Source organism: Triticum aestivum, chromosome 5A (genome assembly GCF_018294505.1).
Source record: "Triticum aestivum cultivar Chinese Spring chromosome 5A, IWGSC CS RefSeq v2.1, whole genome shotgun sequence".
In the NCBI taxonomy this organism is placed as follows: Eukaryota; Viridiplantae; Streptophyta; class Magnoliopsida; order Poales; family Poaceae; genus Triticum; species Triticum aestivum.
In genome coordinates, this window is record NC_057806.1 from 704,814,415 (window position 1) to 704,833,071 (window position 18,657).

The 18,657-nt window shown below is 44.3% G+C and overlaps 1 protein-coding gene and 1 pseudogene across 1 annotated transcript; both read left to right on the forward strand.

Moving 5' to 3' along the window:
* The first annotated feature begins 368 nt into the window (after positions 1-368).
* LOC123108541 (metacaspase-1) lies at positions 369-2,750 on the forward strand. The gene is made up of 5 exons (XM_044530316.1): positions 369-795; positions 881-1,214; positions 1,868-1,985; positions 2,069-2,263; positions 2,360-2,750. The coding sequence occupies exons 1-5, from the start codon at positions 603-605 to the stop codon at positions 2,417-2,419; spliced, it is 900 nt and encodes a 299-aa protein (XP_044386251.1). The 5' UTR covers positions 369-602; the 3' UTR covers positions 2,420-2,750.
* A 6,154-nt stretch (positions 2,751-8,904) lies between these two features.
* LOC123101846 (putative F-box/FBD/LRR-repeat protein At1g22000) lies at positions 8,905-10,824 on the forward strand (annotated as a pseudogene).
* Positions 10,825-18,657: the final 7,833 nt, after the last annotated feature.

Below are 18,657 nucleotides of genomic sequence, written 5' to 3' on the forward strand. Positions count from 1 at the left end.
TTTTTGCGAGGAATCTACTAAAGGTTTGTCAGTCATGTGCTGATTATTTTACGGAAGTCATGTGCCAATTGCCCCAAAATAAATAGAAAAGAATCCCACAAAAGAAGAACATACAATAATAATAGCAATAAAGAATCACATACCCATTTCCACTTGTGGTATGGAGTATATGCACAGCATAAATGGCGTTCTCTTGAAAAAGCCAACAGAAATGTTCCATCGACAACAATATATGCCCATTTCCACTAAACAAAACCTTTATTTTCTGAGACAGAATACTTGAATATATAAATCGTAGTGGACCAGTATCAACATGCATAGCTTCCATCATCCAGCTGGTTCTATATAAAGGGCGGGAAGGAGCGAGAGGCAGAGGCAGTGCAAGCAAGCAAGCAGCGCTCAACTAAGCTAACGAACCCACCTACCCAGGTAGCTCGGCAGCCATGAACATGAACTGCGGAAGGGGTCCCGCTCCGGCGACGATGGTGCGCTGCAGGCAGTGCAGCGCCAGCGTCGCCGCGCCGCCCGGCGCCCGTGCCGTCCAGTGCATGCAGTGCTGCTGCGTTACCCGCGTCGGCGGGGGTGGCTGACGGCACGGGGCGATGGTGCCGGCGATGCGCCCCATCCCGGGCTTCGGCGGCGGCCGCGGCAAGAAGCGCGCCGTGCTGGTGGGGATCAAGTACACCAACACTCGCGCCTGCGAGCTCAGGGGCCCCATCAACGACGTCAAGTGCATGAGGTACCTCCTCACCGAGCACTTCGGCTTCGCCAACGACTGCGTCCTCATCCTCACCGGTAATAACACCGGCCAAGAATTTTTTAGTCCAACATCTTGTCTGGTTTCGCTTACGCGTGCTGGTTGATGAACCGGCCAATGTAGATGAGGAGAGGGACCCGTGCAGGCAGCCGACCAAGAACAACATCCGCATGGCGATGCACTGGCTGGTGCAGGGTTGCAGCTCTGGCGACTCACTGGTGTTCCAGTTCTCCGGCGCTGGCGTGCAGGTCCCTGACTGCAGCGGCGAAGAGCGTGACGGCATGGACGAGGCCATCTGCCCCCTGGACTCGTTCCAGCAGGGCCCCATCCTGGACGACGAGATCAACCAGGCCATCGTACGCCCGCTCGTGCACGGCGTCAAGCTCCACGCCATCGTCGACGCCTGCCACAGTGCCACCGTCCTCGATCTCCCATACCAGTGCACCTTCTCCAAGCAGTCAGTAACTAACAACTTCTATCCCTCCCATATATATTCCCATGCATCTATTCCTGACTACACCGCGTAGCACTACCTACAAACCTAATAAACTATCTGCTGGTTTTTTTTTCATGTCTTCATCAGGAGTGGTTTCACTTCCAGTGAGATGAATGAGATGTCAATGAAATTCACTGAATTTCAATAATTTTGGTGGACATCGAAATATTTACCCCTTGATAAAAATATTCCAGTCATCAAATAAATTTCAAAATATTTTTCATGCTTACGAAATATTTGGTTGATTTTTTTTATAAAGAGAGCTCTCTCTCCTATTTCATACTCCCTCCGTCCGAAAATACTTGTCATCAAAATGGACAAAGAGGGATGTATCTAGAACTAAAATACATCTAGATACATCGCTTTTTATTCATTTTGATAACAAGTATTTCCGGACGAAGTGAGTATAAAAGAACCACAATGTCTTCGGAACTACAAAGTCACTACTAACTACTCCACAGAAAACATTTGACAGCGCTATTACAAATGAACATGCAAATGAACATTTGTTTTCTTTGGCCGAAATGCGAACCGAAATCACCAAAATTCACGGAATTTCAGTGATTATGGTAGTGGCTGAAATATTTTTTAAACTAAAATTCAAAATAATTCAGGTACGGATGCTTGAGGTGGAGGGATGAGCGCCCTCTGAACGGCGCCTTCAAAGGCACCAGTGGTGGCCAGGCCGTGCTCATCAGTGGCAGCAGCAACGGAAAGACCCAGATGAACATGGTGAGCTAGCGTTGATAATCATCCATGTCAAAGCTAGGTGCCTCTTTCGTGCTTACATGTCACTGATGCGTGCGTGCGTGCAGATGCCTGGACCCGATGCGACGGTTGGCGCCATGACGCACAGCTTCATCAGAGCAGTGGAGTGCGAGCCGCGCACCACCTACGGCCACCTGCTCACCTCCATGAGGACCATCATGCGCGAGGGCGGCGGCAACTGCAACCTGCAGGGCCCCGCCGGCGGCTGCATCCGCAAGGTGGCCAACTTCAGCGGGGTGGAGGTGAGTCCAGCACATTTTCTCTCCACCCAGCCAATGAAATGTGGAGCTCGACACATTATATATGTTCACATATACTGCATTTGGTTAACTCTGCAGGAGCCCCAGCTGTCTTCTGCTTGCAAGTTTGACATCCACCGCGAGCCATTCTGCATGTAGAACCCGCGCGGGGGTTCATCGTCGCTGCTGGAGGCTACTGCAGTCGACGATTACCACCTACACGGCTAATCATCGATCATATCGAGATAGCCGATCAGTGGGATAAATACTACTTATGATGCCTGCTTCTAGTATGTGTGATAGCCGATCACCTCACCTGCCGCTATGCCATCCAGAATGAGCATAGCTCATATAAGGCTCTGGAGGACCACGTTCCCTACTGTACTGTACGTCTGTATGTACGTACCTCACTGTAATAAGGCTGTGGTGGTGTTGTGCATCGTCTCATACCCTTCAATAAATCAAATTATATGCTGCTTCATCTTCAAAAGAGATGCGTAAAAGCAATGCAAATTGTGACAACTATGTTATCAAGTGGTGTCAAGAAACCAAAGTGCGTGCATGCGTGCGTGTTTTATGAAACTGAAACCCAGGGATCTAAGGGCCCAACAGTCATCTATATTGTTCAGAACCCAAACAGTTTCCATTCACATGAGCCAACCAATAACATGAAAACAATACGTGCATGTTAACCATATGACTGAACTGTCGGTATCAGGTAGCTTACCAAACTGGACCTTCCAGTGACTGCCTGTACCAAGTGCCACAGCATAAACATGTCTCACATGTCTACCATATGACTAGTTGAACCTATGTTAACCTTCACCGAGACTAGACCGTACAGTGTGAGCACATCATACGATGCCCATATCAAAGGACGCAGCTATGTAAATAGATTTTAACTCCACGAAGGTTGCATAGTTTAGCCCCACGATGAAGATCCCTATCGTCAAGAGAATCCATCGACACACAAATCAACTCAACACTCTGACCACCCTTCCAGCGTAGCCAACTGGACCAAGTCCAAAGAAGTTCAGCATTGAGAGAAATCGTTGGCATACTCTTCTTGGGCAGGGTCCTATAAGCCCTATACTTTTGTAATTCATACAACTCTGGGCACGCCAAACGATTGTCCACTAGCTAGATAGTCATCCCATAGGCTTTAACTTTCCCTTTTGATGGCAGGAGTCGGAGTTATGACTATAACCTAATTAACCAAACACACCCACAAGGGTCATGTGGTTTCACGGGACTGGTGAGCACAACATGTGGCATTCATACAACACCCTTCTCCACACGTAATACGTATGCAAGCACCTGAAGCCATGGTGAGCAGAGGCTGCTGTGCTCCACTCACAGCAGGGCCTACAAATTCCGGGGGGCCCCAAATCGGAGATTAGTTTTACTAATGGTCAAGGAATTAGGCACTAATGGGCTTTTAAGAGCTAAATAAATGAAAAGGACACGCCCTAAAATCCAGGACAACATCGGAAAAAACCCCTTCTCTCTCGGTATTTGTGTTTCTCATTCACTGCATGGTTTTTAGTACTAGAGCGATCCGATCCCAGGTGCTGCTGTTCATGGTCTGCAGCGTCTCGCCCCTCTATTTTTTTGCGTTGACTTCTAATTAGTTTCTACTCTAATATTTTTGTTCTTTCTGATATTTCACTATTGTTTTCTTTTTGGCAAGATGTATTTTCTAGATAAAAATGTGAATTTGCTGAAAAAATGTAGCTTCGCAATAATTTGTACAGAATATTTTTATTTATATATTTTAAATGTAGGGCCTAATTTTGATTTCGCATCCGGCCTTAGATTTTAAAGGTACGGCCCTGACTCACAGCCTGCATCTTTCTCGTCTGCGCCGTGGCCACGGCCGTCTACACCGGCTTCCCGGTGTCCATGAGCCCGTGCAGCTCCTCTCTAGCGAGAGCACTCCTCACAGTCTCCGGCCTGCATCCCTACGTCGTCTCCACTCCTCCAAATGCACTTACCAGTGGCGGCATGAAAATCGGCGGGCCTACGCGCTGCCGCCCTTCTACTGCGGCCCGCCGGCGCCCGCGGCAGAGCCGATCAACTTCACACTGCCGGACCCGGCGGAGCCGCTCCGGGTCCGACGGCCAGCACATGCGGTAGGTGCGGAGTACATGGCCAAGTACGAGCGCGTGATCGCGCTCGTGAAGGCGCTGCCGCACAGCGACCCGCGCAGCTTCTACCAGATTGCCAACGTCCATTGCGCCTACTGCACCGGCTCCTACCGCCAGACGGGGAACCCGGAGCTGGACATGCAGATCCATTTCTCGTGGTTCTTCTTCCCGTTCCATCGCGCGTACCTCTACTTCTTCGAGCGCATTGCCGCCAAGCTGCTCGGCGAGCCTGACTTCGCGCTGCCCTTCTGGAGCTGGGACGTGCCGGAGGGGATGCGGATGTGGTCCGAGTTTGCCAATTCGTCGTCGCCGCTCTACGACCCCGTGCGGAACCCGAGGCACGCGCCGCCCACGGTCGTGGACCTGGACTTCGTCGACGTCGAGAGCAACTTGACCGATGAGCAGCAGATCCGCCGGAACCTTAGGACCATGTACAAGCAGGTGCGCTACCTGTATCTATCTCTGTATTTTTGAACTTACTTATAAAAGTACATAAAGACTGAGGGGCCTTTTATCATCATACACGCTTGGTATAGTGGCTAGCGCAAGCACCTGCTTGCTACTGTTGTGCATTTGTGTGTGTAGCAGGCCGAACCGAGCATACAAATAGACAGGCAGTCTGCGGCAGCGTGCACGCTAATCACGTTGGCAAGGAACGACGTGATGTTTTGGCCTTTTGGGACAATTCTTAGAGTTGGTTGTACTATAAGATACTGACTGACTTGGGGATGGCGTGAGAAGTATTCAATGGTGGTTAGCGCATATGCATATCTGATGGGATGATTAGAGAGTTTTTGGATGGAGAAAAAGAAGCGAGATGGTCTCAACCATGGAACACAACGATGAACATTTCCTTTCTGAAAAATATTGAAGGGGGCTGGAAATAAGAAAAGAAACTTTTGTTATACCTCGCAAAAAAACTTTGGTTGTATATGAGAAAATATACTGGAATAAAACAAATATGGAAATTGATCTGTCCAGACTTATTATATGCAGACCCGTTTATGTTTCATTTTTCATTTTTAATAAAATTTATAGTTTGAGAATTGTTCTTCTCACATTGTAATAACTCATATATATCTCAATGGACGACTGATAGAATTGCTTTATTGCTTGCTGTAGGGGGCAAAAAGTAGATAAGTTTTCAACATTGTGATAATCAATAATGAAATTTGAAATGTCCTGAAATTAATATTTGTATGGAATTAAGTGTAAGCATGCAAAGCATGTGCTACAAAGACGTATATAGAACCATCGACCAAATGGTGGTTTTATTACGTGATGTGAAAGCCACATAGCGTCCCAACAAAACAGAGGTTAACTGGACATCGTGTTGATCACGGGCTTCATTGCCCAAGGCGTTGTAACGCTACTCTTAGGACGGTTTTATTTAAATTTTAAAAAAAGTTGGAAATGGAAAAAAATGGATCCCAAGAATGATCAAAAAATTTACAAAAAGGTACAAGAATTTAAATAATGTTCAAGGATTTGAAAAAATGTTTGCCGATTCAAAACATATTCATGAATTAGAAAAATATTCACTAGTTTGAAGAACATTCATGAATGAAAAAAAATGTTAGAGAATTTGAAATATGACCGCAAATTCGAAAAAATATCCTTCAATTCCAAGAATGTTCTTTAATTTAAAATATGTTTATGAATACAAAAAATGTTTGTGAATATGAAAATGTCCATGAATTCCAAAAATATTTACAAATTTGAAAATGACCCAAATTTGAAAAAATATTCACCAATTTGAAAAAAGTACATGAATCAAAAAATGTTCAAACTTTCAGAAAATGACCAAAATAAAAAAATGATCACAAACTGAAAAACTTGTTGGAAATTTAAACATGTTCATCTTCCTCTCGTGAAGCATTCAACATTTCTTACTCGCATCTCGATTGACAAATTTGCTCCCCTAAAAATAAGCTGATGGTTTTGTGCAAGTTCATCGAACACATTAGTGGCTTCACCGCGAGCAATGCAGGTGGACCTCCTTGTACGCAACTCCTTCTCAGGTGTTATTGATGTCGCCAGGACGCAGTATGGTAGCTAATACGAGCGCTCGCACTCTCATGGAACACCGTCGAATGTTCTGGATAGTTGACCATCTCTGCGCATGCATGGTATGAGCGCTGGAACTATTGCTTGCGCTCGTTGCGAACAAACCGTCATAGGAAGAAGTGTATTTTTAGTCTCCAAAATGATGAGGGGAAGATCAAAGATCAAGCAAAGCTCAAAACTTATATTACTACAAAACTCTTTTCGGGGCACTGGATGAAGAGAATATCACCCTTGACGAGAACCGAACAGAAGATATTCCATGAGTCAAAATAGAAGAGAATGATATCTTCATGGCGCCTTTCGATAAATATGAGTTGGGAGTTGTGGTGTTCCAAATGGAATATAACAAGCTCCAAGCCCTGATGGTTTCCCCGCAAAATTCTGTTAGAATTTCCGGGATGTCATCAAATTTGATCTGTTGTTCAATTATCTTCATGCTTAATTTTGGCGGGATCATTTTTTTGCCGAAAATTAAGGAGTCTGGAAGGATCCAACAATATATACCCATGTCTCCTTAATGTTAGCTTCAAAATTTTCACCAAAGCAACTACTAATAGGCTCAACATGGTTGTCAGCCATGTTGTCCAACCATCTCAAACATTTTCACGCAAGGAAGACATATAATCGACATAGTAGTAATCCTACATGAGACAGTTCATGAGATACAACAAACAAACATGAGTAGAGTAGTTTCCAAGATTGACTTTGAAAAGGCTTATGATGCCAGTGGATCCAATTTTTTTACTGGAGGTATTATGGCTATCAAAGTCAATAACGACATAAGCCATTACTTTCAGACGAAAAGGTCTACGTCAGGGCGACCCCATGTCTTCAATAGTATTTATCATTCTTGCTGGCATGTTAACTATTCTGATTGAACGCGCCAAGTAGGACTGTTAAATATAGCAAGCGGACTGGAAAATATACCAAATTTTGACATAGATCATGTAATGGTGTATCTTGAGTGTGGAAAACAAAATTCAATGCTAGCAGATAAAGCAACGGTCGCTTCGCCGTCAAACTAGACCCGTTCTGTTTGGAAACCCGTTTCTTTCTTGGAGATGATTTGATTTCTAAGCAATGTATGACATAAATTTTGCGCAACCTTCTCAATTTTCCACCACGCACTACATGGATCTTATGATGACACCATGTCAAGTTTCAATATTTTTTGGAGTCTGTTTGTATTTTTTTGAATTAAAGAAACAACATACTCACATTTGGAGTCGAGTCTTGGCACCCTCATGTTTGGAATTCATTTCATTTTTCTGTATAAGGCCTAAACCTAGACTCAAGGACACAAATATGATTTTCTAACCTAGTCTTGCCAACCTTTTCACGCAATTGCAGTTCAAATTTGAATTATATCCTTTAAATATATGTAAATGCACTTAATGACGTAAAATATAGCAAGTGAACTCCGGAAGATGCCAAATTTTTACATGGATAATCTAATAGTGTATCTTGAGTGTAGAAAAAATGTCAAGGCCAACGGATGAAGCATCGATCGTATTCATTTACGTCATGTAAAATAAAATAAAAAATAAGAAATAACTGAGCATTAAAATAAAGAGGAAACAAATAATGTACAAAAGGAAAGATAGACAAGAAAAGTGTGGAAAACAGAAAAAACAAAAATCCTTGTCGAGTGCAATAAAAAGACACTCGGCAAAGACAATGGGAAAGAACATTTGAAAGAAAAATAAATAAATATTTGTTGAGTCTCAAAAGAAAAGAACTCGGCAAAGATTCCTTTGCCCAGTGCAAAAAAAAAAAAGAACTCTGCAAAAACTCGGCAAACATTTAGAACTGGGTGAAATATCAAATTCTAGTAGTGAGTGCATCAATTTTACGAAATTACAATCTGACCTTACTATTTTTCTATAAACAATGTTTCTGAATATTGATTCAATTTTGTCATTTTCTTCTCATAATACTATGGATTCATTTTTTTGTGAAACTTCCTAACGAGTATACTTATCATTGACCATGTACATTAAATTAAATTTTGTTTTTCCCCACTATACATATTTTCGATTTACATGCGTGGATACCCTTGCAGCTGGTGGCTAGAAAACTGTGCTATTCATGGTGGTCAATTACCCGAAGCAACTTTGACCGTGGACCGACGCGAGCCGTGACCCATTTTCGAATTCCGTTCCCTCCCTCCCCTTGTTTTTCTTCAACCAAACCCTGCTGCCGTTCCCCATTCCTCACCTCGTCGCAGCACTCTAAATTTCAAATGGCGACTAGCTAGTCGGATCCAAGAGTTCGTCTTCGTCATCGCCTTGGGAGTGGCCGGATCAAAGTTTTCTTCACTCAGGTAAGAGAATCGGACCTCGATTTTGCCCTACGTGCGAGAATCCAAGTGTTCGTTACTTCTGAATTTGACCAAACCATTTTTCCTCTATACTCACGTACAGAACATCCATGGAAGATACCAAGTCGCCGGATAGTGAAGGCAAGGCCGATCGCTTTCGCGTGATGGAGCTCCGTTCCGGGCGTCGAGTCCGGCGCTCGCCGCCGCCACGTCGAGTCCGCTCCCGGCGTGCTCCATGCGGAGGAGCTGATGACCGCCTCAGCGCCCTCCCGGACGACATGCTCCTCCTGGTCCTCGCGCGCCTGCGCTGCGCCGGGCACCAGCATCCTCTCCCGCTGCTGGCGAGACCTCTGGACCTGCCTCCCCGATCTCACATTCCGCGACGTCGCGCCCGCCAAGATCGAAGCCGTGCTCGCCCGCTTGGCTTCTTCACCTTCGGTGCCCGCCATGCTCGACATCGAAATCCCTCCAACCTACTGTGCCGATGATGGTCGCTTGAGCCAACTGCTCGACTCCGTGGCGAGGTTCTCGCAGCGGGAGCTCATCTTCGGTTACCTATTTGGCATGTACTTGGAAGCAGACCTGCCCTGCTTCCCGCGTGCCACGTCAATCGAGTTCAACTGCAACAACAATATCTGCTTCACACAGCTGCCGGCCGACGAGTTCTCGGCGCTGGAGAAGCTGTCCCTTGGGGGCGCCAGCATCATTGATGTTGATACCCTGCGCCTGCGCATGCTCAGCGTCAGCGTGTCTACATCTGACATCAAGGTCCACTCGTTGTCGTTGCAGACGCTTCGTGTCAGTGGCTACCTGGTATGCATCAGTAACATTGACATATGTTGACACCCATGCTTAAGCAGTTGAAATTGGACATCCAAACCGACACGGACCTCAGCGTGTCCATCTCGGCACCAATGCTGAAGAAAGTCGAGTGGTTTCGCTCTTTTCGAGAGATGAATCTTCTCTTTGGTTTTTGGTATCTGGAGAGCACGGACATGAGGACAGCAGACAGCTTTGGACCGGGAGGTGGCGACTACTGGCGAAATGAAGACTCTTCTGCTCATCACCTCTGTTTGGTTATAGTTGCGAGTGTATGTCTCTTTTCTATTTTACCCAGTCCACAGAATTTATACTCCTTGATGGTTTTTATTCGTTATATGCATCATATCCTGCGAAATTCTTTTGTTTTGCAAAGGAGGTGGACTTGGCACAAGAGGTTGAGTTTGCACAGGAGATGGAGAAGCTTCTGGTTATCGACTTCTCTGTGTTGGATCTAACTCTTCTAACGCGTGGGCATGTTTTTGGAGCACTTATGTGGCGTCTCCTTGGATGGCATCAGATTTGCGCTGCTACGAAAAGGCTTCTAGTCCACTTATCATCCTGGTACCCGGTAATTCTCCTCTCTTGCTTCTACATCTTGCAAACGTGGTACGGTACATGTTATTTTTCATATGGAGGCATATATGTATTACATCGGCCGGACATGTTATTTTCTTTCTTCTCGCGGGGGGTACACACATTATACGGTACATGTTCTTTCTTTTCTCGCAGGAGGTCACATTACATGATTTTATTTTCTTTTCTTGCGGCAAACACACATCACATGATTTTATTTTATTTTCTTGCGGCAAACACAAGGTAGCCTTGAGATAGTGTCTCAACTCTGGAGCATAAAGAAAAAAATGCATGTTAATACTCTTCATTTGCTTTAGGAGAGAGAAGCATGCCCAGCAAATTGTCCTTGCGACGAGCCAAAGAATTGGAGATGCCAAAGTATCTCCTTGATGTGTCTTGAAGAAGTGCACATCGACGGCTTCACTGGAGACGATCATGAATGTGATTTCTTGAAACTGATATTCAGATCCTCGCCAATGCTTAGCAAAGTGTCTCTGAAACTGGAACTTGAATTTGGAGGTTGCACCAAGAAAATCTACAACACTTTCATAGCGTATCCTGATGTGGAGGGCTATGTTTATCTCGTCTCTGGTGAACTGGTTCCGCCACCATCTGATTATCTAGCATGCTTATGATGCAACAAGATTGTTTCGTGTGAGGGGGATACAAGACTATATTTTGTCATCCTCATCTCGTATTTTGTTTTGGAGTGACAGAGATGCAACTATGTAATCTTTATCCTTACCTGGGCCTTGTCGGAGCCAAAATTGATGCAATGACTTGGAAGATGTTACCTATAAAATCTGAGACATATATATAGTTCTTGGTCAGCGTATTTCATTATTAGCTTTATAACAGAGTATCCCTATCCCTTCTTATAACAGCAAAATGTCCTTTTATGCTGCTATGCCTCAGTGTTTTATTTTCTGCATCCTCTGTACTTTTCTGCGTTGACATGGCCAAATAGGGAAAACTCGAGTATGGAAAATAACAACTGACTGGCCATGAGTCTAGTTCAGTTTTAGTTGGTTGCTCCAAATTCAGATACTGTTATGCGCTCTCGCAAGAAACACAGTATAGTTCAGCGTCGTGATCACGCCAGAATGTGGCATCACACATAGGTCGTCGCTATCGTGTGAGATTGTGGGGGTTTCATAGCACCCTTGTGTACTAGTGACATGCAGGCGTTATGGACATCAACGGTCTGACGACATTTTAATCGTCAGATATTTCTTCCATATGATGAAACATGTAAATAAACATTATGTGCCTCGTTTGAACTAGTGAGACCATTGAGTACTTGAGATCCTCAAAATGATAGGAAGCCTAATGAAGTGCAAATGCATATATTTGTCTCACATATGTTTTCTTAATAATTTGCCATACAACCGCGGATAGCAAATCCGGGCCCGGGCCCTCAAACGCCCGTGGACGCGTCTGTGGACAGTGGCCGGTTACGTCTCAAATAATCGATTCCACATCCACATACCTCATATCCGGCACCTTATATACGTATTACGTATTTGACGTGATGAACTACTCTACGTGATCAAACAACGAATGCAAAGAAATCGGCATCAAATGGAGAACGAAATGCACATAAACCCACTTTATATCATATAAAAAATCACCACAGTTCATCGCTGGACAAGTTCTTAACTTAAATGACTGAAAACGATATTATAAACAGAGGAGGAGCGGGATCACCACTTTCTCGCCGGGCCTTTCCTTCCGGTCGCCGGCGCGGCTATAGGCGTCCGCAGCAGGTGGTGGATCGTCGGAGTCGTCAGAAGTGGATCTGTTGTTGTTGCCATCATCGTACGAGGAGTTAGAGATGAGAACGAGCCCCTTCATCTGCCGGACGGCCCTGTCATGCTGCCGCCTGAGCTTGGGCAGCCGAGCCACCTCCACTGTGTCGCGCTTCGACTGATGAATGGCAAGCCGGAGCGCCTTCCTGTTCTTCCTCCATAGGCAGCGGCCGTCCACCTCCGCCGTTGTCTGCGAACGATGGTTAATTGTGTCCTCGTCGGGCTCCGCCGGCAACCCGTGGCAGTAGCGCACGGATTGCTCCACCGCGTCTATCTCCCTGCCCACTGTCGCTTGCAGTGGGCGGCGCTCGCCTCCGATTCTGGCGTGCGTGTCTGGGCTGGCGGGGCGGGCACCTGCACCCACCGCTGCCCTTGCGGAGCAGTGGCCGGCGGGGGAAGGGTACGTCGCAGACTGCGCAATCCTTGTGGAGGTGCGCGCGGGCCATGAGGGGCCAGCTCTGGCGTCCACGCTACACCAACACAGGTGTGGCAGCGGGGTAGATCCGGAGCTGCCCCTCGTGTTCATCTTGGAAAGATCCAGCGCAATGCGAAAGGCCAGCTCCTTGTCGACGTTGAGGTCGGAGTCCAAGCGGCTGCCAGAGCTCAACATGTCGCTGGTGTCGTCGGATTTGGGTTCGATTTGGAGAGGGGAGAGGATGTTACCAAGCGGGAGAGGAGAGTGGAGTAAGCTAATGTTCGGAGAGGGCATGGATTGGAGTTTTTGTGGCAACTCCGTGGGGTCGGTGACAGGCATATCAGCCCTACATTTGAACTGGATATGAGGGGTGTTGGATTGTCTGGGCGTTTGAGGCAACCGGGTGTCAGGTTTTTTTAACCGGTCAGTGATCAGTCCGCCCGCTCGGACGCTTAAGACTGTTTTGAGGCGCCCGGCTGTAGATGTCCTTAGCCAAGCACACTGTAAGAGTTCATTAAGACAGTTTATACTTGATTCTTTGCCTGTTCGCGCTACATGAAAATGGCTGGTTTAACGGATGCGGTTGTTCTCATCCCGAGCACATGTGAGCTCAGGCTAACAGTAAAAATATATTAAAAGATGTATTTTTTTTGTTTTATTGTTCATCTGAGCTCGGGACCAGAGCATTACTCTTGTGATTTGACGCCTCTGTTTTCCCTTCCTTCAGGCGTTGCCCTGTCTTCAATGGCTTTTCCATGCCATTAATTCTTAGTCATTGGACATATTTAGCTTATGTGGATTCTTCAGTTTATTTCATTTTAACTTCTTCTAGATCATCGTCCAAGTCAATCATTGATATCCAACGATCATAATGCCTATAAAAAAATGAAAAATGAAAGAGTAAAGTAATGAGAAAATGACTTGTCATGTGAAGCTAAAGGGTATCATACTATCATACCTTGGATATTACGAAATAACAAAAAGGTAAAAGTGATCGAGATGCGAGTAAAAAATAGTTTACCCAGGCCGCATAGTGTAGCCAGCAGGAAGAATACTACCTCACGTAGATGAGTCATGAATTCAGGGATGAATGAACTACGAGGAAGACCCGGCGAGAAAAAAGGGGACGGTCTATACTTGACAGAAGTATATCACTTTTTCTGTAGGTCTTGTTCGGTTAATCCCTTCCCCAGGCCTTGATCGGTCAAATCTCTCTTGGAGAGGATTGAAGAGGTTTGCCGGGGATAAGGGGGAATTTGATTTGTAGGGGATTTAATCCTCCCCAATCCACTTCAATTCCCTTCAAACCTCTTGCAACCGAACAAACCGCCGGGGGGAATGAAGGGATTTTGGCTTGTAGGGAATTTAATCCCCCTCGATCCCCTCGAAATCCACCTCAACCAAACAAACCCGTAGGGCATCTCCAACAGGAGATGCTAAGAGGGGGCGCTAGGAATTTACCGCCTCATCCGGGACCGATGCAAAGGAATGCACCGAGCGCTTGCTCATTTTTTAACATACGAGAGAACTGGGCCTTTCTTTCTAACTAGAAGAACGCCCGTGCGTTGCAACGGGGCCACACTAGTAGAAAAAGGGGCTTTCGTTCAGCCCTGGCCAGCCCATTAGTCCCGGTTCTTCCACGAACCGGGACCAATGGATGCATTCGTCCCGGTTCGTGAGCCCAGGGGGCTGGCCGGGGCCTCGTGGGCATTGGTCCCGGTTCGTATGGACCCATTTGTCCCGGTTCCAGGCACGAACCGGGACCAATGGGCCTCGCTCCTGGCCAACAATCATTAATCCCGGTTCTTGGCTCGAATCGGGATAGAAGGCTGGGCTTTAGTCCCGGTTCCAGCCATGAACCGGGACAAATGCGTTGCCTATATATACCCCGTCGCCGCAGCAGAGCACTCCACAGTGCTTCGTTTTTTCTGGCCGACGAGGAGAGGGCATTTTGGTGCTCTAGCTCACCTCCTATGCACACAAGGTGTTCGATGAAATGCCCAAGCCACGCTAGTTAAGCTTTCTCCTCTCGAAGCTCGACCTCCAAGCTCCATTTTCCCCGAGATTTTTCTAGGTTTAGCGGTCCGTCACGTCCCGTCCCCGTCTCACTGCCGTCGATCGCCCGCGCCGATCTCGTCGCCTGCACCACCGTGGTGAGCCTCTTATCTTCTTCCGAAAGAAAAAAATTCTTACTTTAGATAGATACTTGTCTAATTTTCTTATTTTCATTATTGCTTGTTATTATATAGTGCGATGGTTTTGGCATCCGCCCCCGTCGGCCCTCGTCCTGACTCTGATTCGGATGTGGTACACACACACACACACACACACACACACATATATATATATATATATATATATATATATATATATATATAAAATCTTTTATAACTATTTGGTTCATTTATCGTTTATGACAATTATGCCCATCAAATTGACATAGATTTTATTTATGTAGGAGGTAGTTGAACCGGAAATTCCAACCGACCCTATTGTCAAGAGGTTAAATTTAGTTGAAGAAGAAAACAATTACTTGAAGGAAAAAATAAAAAAAATTGAGGAGGAGAAGATGATATTGGAGTTGCATGTTGCGGATGTCGTCGATGATCACAAGATATAAATGGATGCAATGCGGTTGAAGATTAGAAAGATTAGAAAATATGCCATTCATACTTAGGCTTGGTATCATTATGCCATTGGATCAATTTTTACCTTTGTTGTGATTATGATCGCATTTGTTGTTGCATTGAAAGGTTTTACATAGTTTCAATGTGTGGTTTAACTAGATGCTCTGGAGAGCTATATGTTGTTCAATGAGAACTATGCATGTACTTTGTTTCTAATGTGATAATGAACTTCTATTAATTTGGTCACTTATATATTCATGAGAGCTATATGTACTAAATCGATGATGTGGCTTTGAATGGTGCATTTTATACACGAAGTGCATCCAGTTTCTGCCGTAAGCCTCTCTACTTTCTTGCACATGCTATGTGGGTCAAATGATGATACCATGCCAACTTTCAACCTTTTCAGAGTTCATTTGTAGTGCTTTTCAATTTCAGGGTCTTATAGCTCAAAATAATTAGTAAATGCATCAAAAATAACAAATGAACTCAAAAAGGGTTGAAAATTGATGATGTGTCTTTGAATGGTGCATTTTGAACACAGAAAAAGTATGAAGTCAAATAAGTTCAAAAAAATGAAATCCCTTTGTAATAGACGAGTTTCCGTATGAAACCCTGATACTTCGACAGAGATTGTCCGTTTTGTACACGAAGTGCATCCAGTTTTTGCCGTAAGCCTCTCTACTTTCTTGCACATGCTATGTGGGTGAAATGATAATACCATGCCAACTTTCAACCTTTTCAGAGTTCATTTGTAGTGCTTTTCAATTTCAGGGTCTTATAGCTCGAAATAATCAGTAAATGCATGAAAAATAACAAATAAGGTCAGAAAGGGTTGAAAATTAATGATGTGGCTTTGAATGGCGCATTTTGAACACAGAAAAAGTATGAAGTCAAATAAGTTCAACAAAATGAAATCCCTTTGTAACAGACGAGTTTCCGTATGAAACCCTGATACTTCGACAGAGATTGTCCGTTTTGTACACGAAGTGCATCCAGTTTTTGCCGTAAGCCTCTCTACTTTCTTGCACATGCTATGTGGGTGAAATGATGATACCATGCCAACTTTCAACCTTTTCAGAGTTCATTTGTAGTGCTTTTCAATTTCAGGGTCTTATAGCTCGAAATAATCAGTAAATGCATGAAAAATAACAAATAAGGTCAGAAAGGGTTGAAAATTAATGATGTGGCTTTGAATGGCGCATTTTGAACACAGAAAAAGTATGGAGTTCAAATAAGTTCAAAAAATGAAATCCCTTTGTAACAGACGACTTTCCGTATGAAACCCTGATACTTCGAAAGAGATTGTCCGTTTTGTACACGAAGTGCATCCAGTTTTTGCTGTAAGCATCTCTACTTTCTTGCACATGCTATGCGGGTCAAATGATGATACCATGCCAACTTTCAACCTTTTCAGAGTTCATTTGTAGTGCTTTTCAATTTCAGGGTCTTATAGCTCAAAATAATTAGTAAATGCATGAAAAATAACAAATGAAGTCAAAAAGGATTGAAAATTGATGATGTGGCTTTGAATGGCGCATTTTGAACACAGAAAAAGTATGGAGTTCAAATAAGTTCAAAAAATGAAATCCTTTGTAACAGACGACTTTCCGTATGAAACCCTGATACTTCGAAAGAGATTGTCCGTTTTGTACACAAAGTGCATCCAGTTTTTGTCGTAAGCCTCTCTACTTTCTTGCACATGCTATGTCGGTGAAATGATGATACCATGCCAACTTTCAACCTTTTCAGAGTTCATTTGTAGTGCTTTTCAATTTCAGGGTCTTATAGCTCAAAATAATCAGTAAATGCATGAAAAATAACAAATAAAGTCAGAAAGGATTGAAAATTGATGATGTGGCTTTGAATGGCGCATTTTGAACACAGAAAAAGTATGGAGTTCAAATAAGTTCAAAAAATGAAATCCCTTTGTAACAGACAAGTTTCCGTATGAAACCCTGATACTTCGAAAGATATTGTCCGTTTGTACACGAAGTGCATCCAGTTTTTGCCGTAAGCCTCTCTACTTTCTTGCACATGCTATGTGGGTGAAATAATGATACCATGCCAACTTTCAACCATTTCAGAGTTCATTTGTAGTGCTTTTCAATTTCAGGGTCTTATAGCTCAAAATAATGAGTAAATGCATGAAAAATAACAAATGAAGTTAGAAAGGGTTGAAAATTAATGATGTGGCTTTGAATGGTGCATTTTGAACACGAAAAATTATGGAGTTCAAATAAGTTCAAAAAAATGGAATTCCTTTGTAACAGACGATACTTCGGAAGAGATTGTCCGTTTTGTACATGAAGTGCATCCAGTTTTTGCCGTAAGCCTCTCTAATTTCTTGCACATGCTATGTGGGTGAAATGATGATACCATGCCAACTTTCAACCTTTTCAGAGTTCATTTGTAGTGCTTTTCAATTTCAGGGTCTTATAGCTTAAAATAATTAGTAAATGCATAATATATACGAATTTCAGTGTCTTTTAGCAAAAATAATTATCATAAAATAAAATAAATAAGTAATTTGAAACAAAATAATATAAACTTTAATAAAATATATAAGTACAAACAAAATAAAATAAATTTAATAACATAAATAAAATTTTTGAAACTAAAATTATCAAAGTATTTTCTGTTCAAAACATTATAAGCAACCTCTCAAATTTATGAAACTAAAATTATATAAAACTGATGCAACTAAAATTATCAAAGTATTTTCTGTTCAAAATCATTAAAAGCAAAAAGAATTTTCATAAAGAACTTTTTTTGTTAGAAACTTTAATAGCAAAATGAATTATCATAAAATAAATTAAATAAGTAATTAGAAACAAAATAAAATAAAATAAATAAGTATTTTGTTGTAAGTAGAAACAAAACAAAAAAATAAAGCAAAAAAGAAAACAAAAAAACTGGAAAAAAAATTAAAAAATTTGCCACCTACTTGGCCACCACGGCGTGAATACGACTAGAAACCCATCCATGGGCCAGGATTCAGGCCCGCGGAAGGCCCAGTAGGCCCATCAGGCATAGCAGTTATAATTAGGCTCGTAAGCCTGCAATGGAGAGGAGCTCGAGAGGGGTGCGGCAATGGGGCTTATAAACCACTCCGCGCCCCTCTCAACTAGCGAGGTGGGACTAAACTCCCACCACCACCTCGTTGTGCAAGGCCTTTGGTTCCGGTTGGTGGCACCAACCGGGAATAAAGGGGTGCATTGGTACCGGTTCGACCGGAACCAATGCCCCCCTTTAGTCCCGGTTGGTGCCACCAACCGGGATCAATGGCCGCCGCTTCCCGCCCTTTGGGCTGCTAAAAAGAGGCCTTTGGTCCCGGTTGGTGGCATCAATCGGGACTAAAGGGGGGCATTGGTCCCGGTTTATGCCACGAACCGGGACCAATGCTCTTGGTATATAAGCAGCACTTGTCAAATTTTTCATTCCGTTCTTTGATCTGCCTCTCTGCCGCCGAACGCCTCGACACCGACGAACACCTCGACACCGCCAAGTTGCCGGACCTCGACGCCGACGCTGTCGCCGTGCCCTGCCCGCCCCACACCACCGCGCCCCTGCCCTGCCCCGGCGCCGACGTCGTGCGCCCCTGCCCTGCCCCGACGC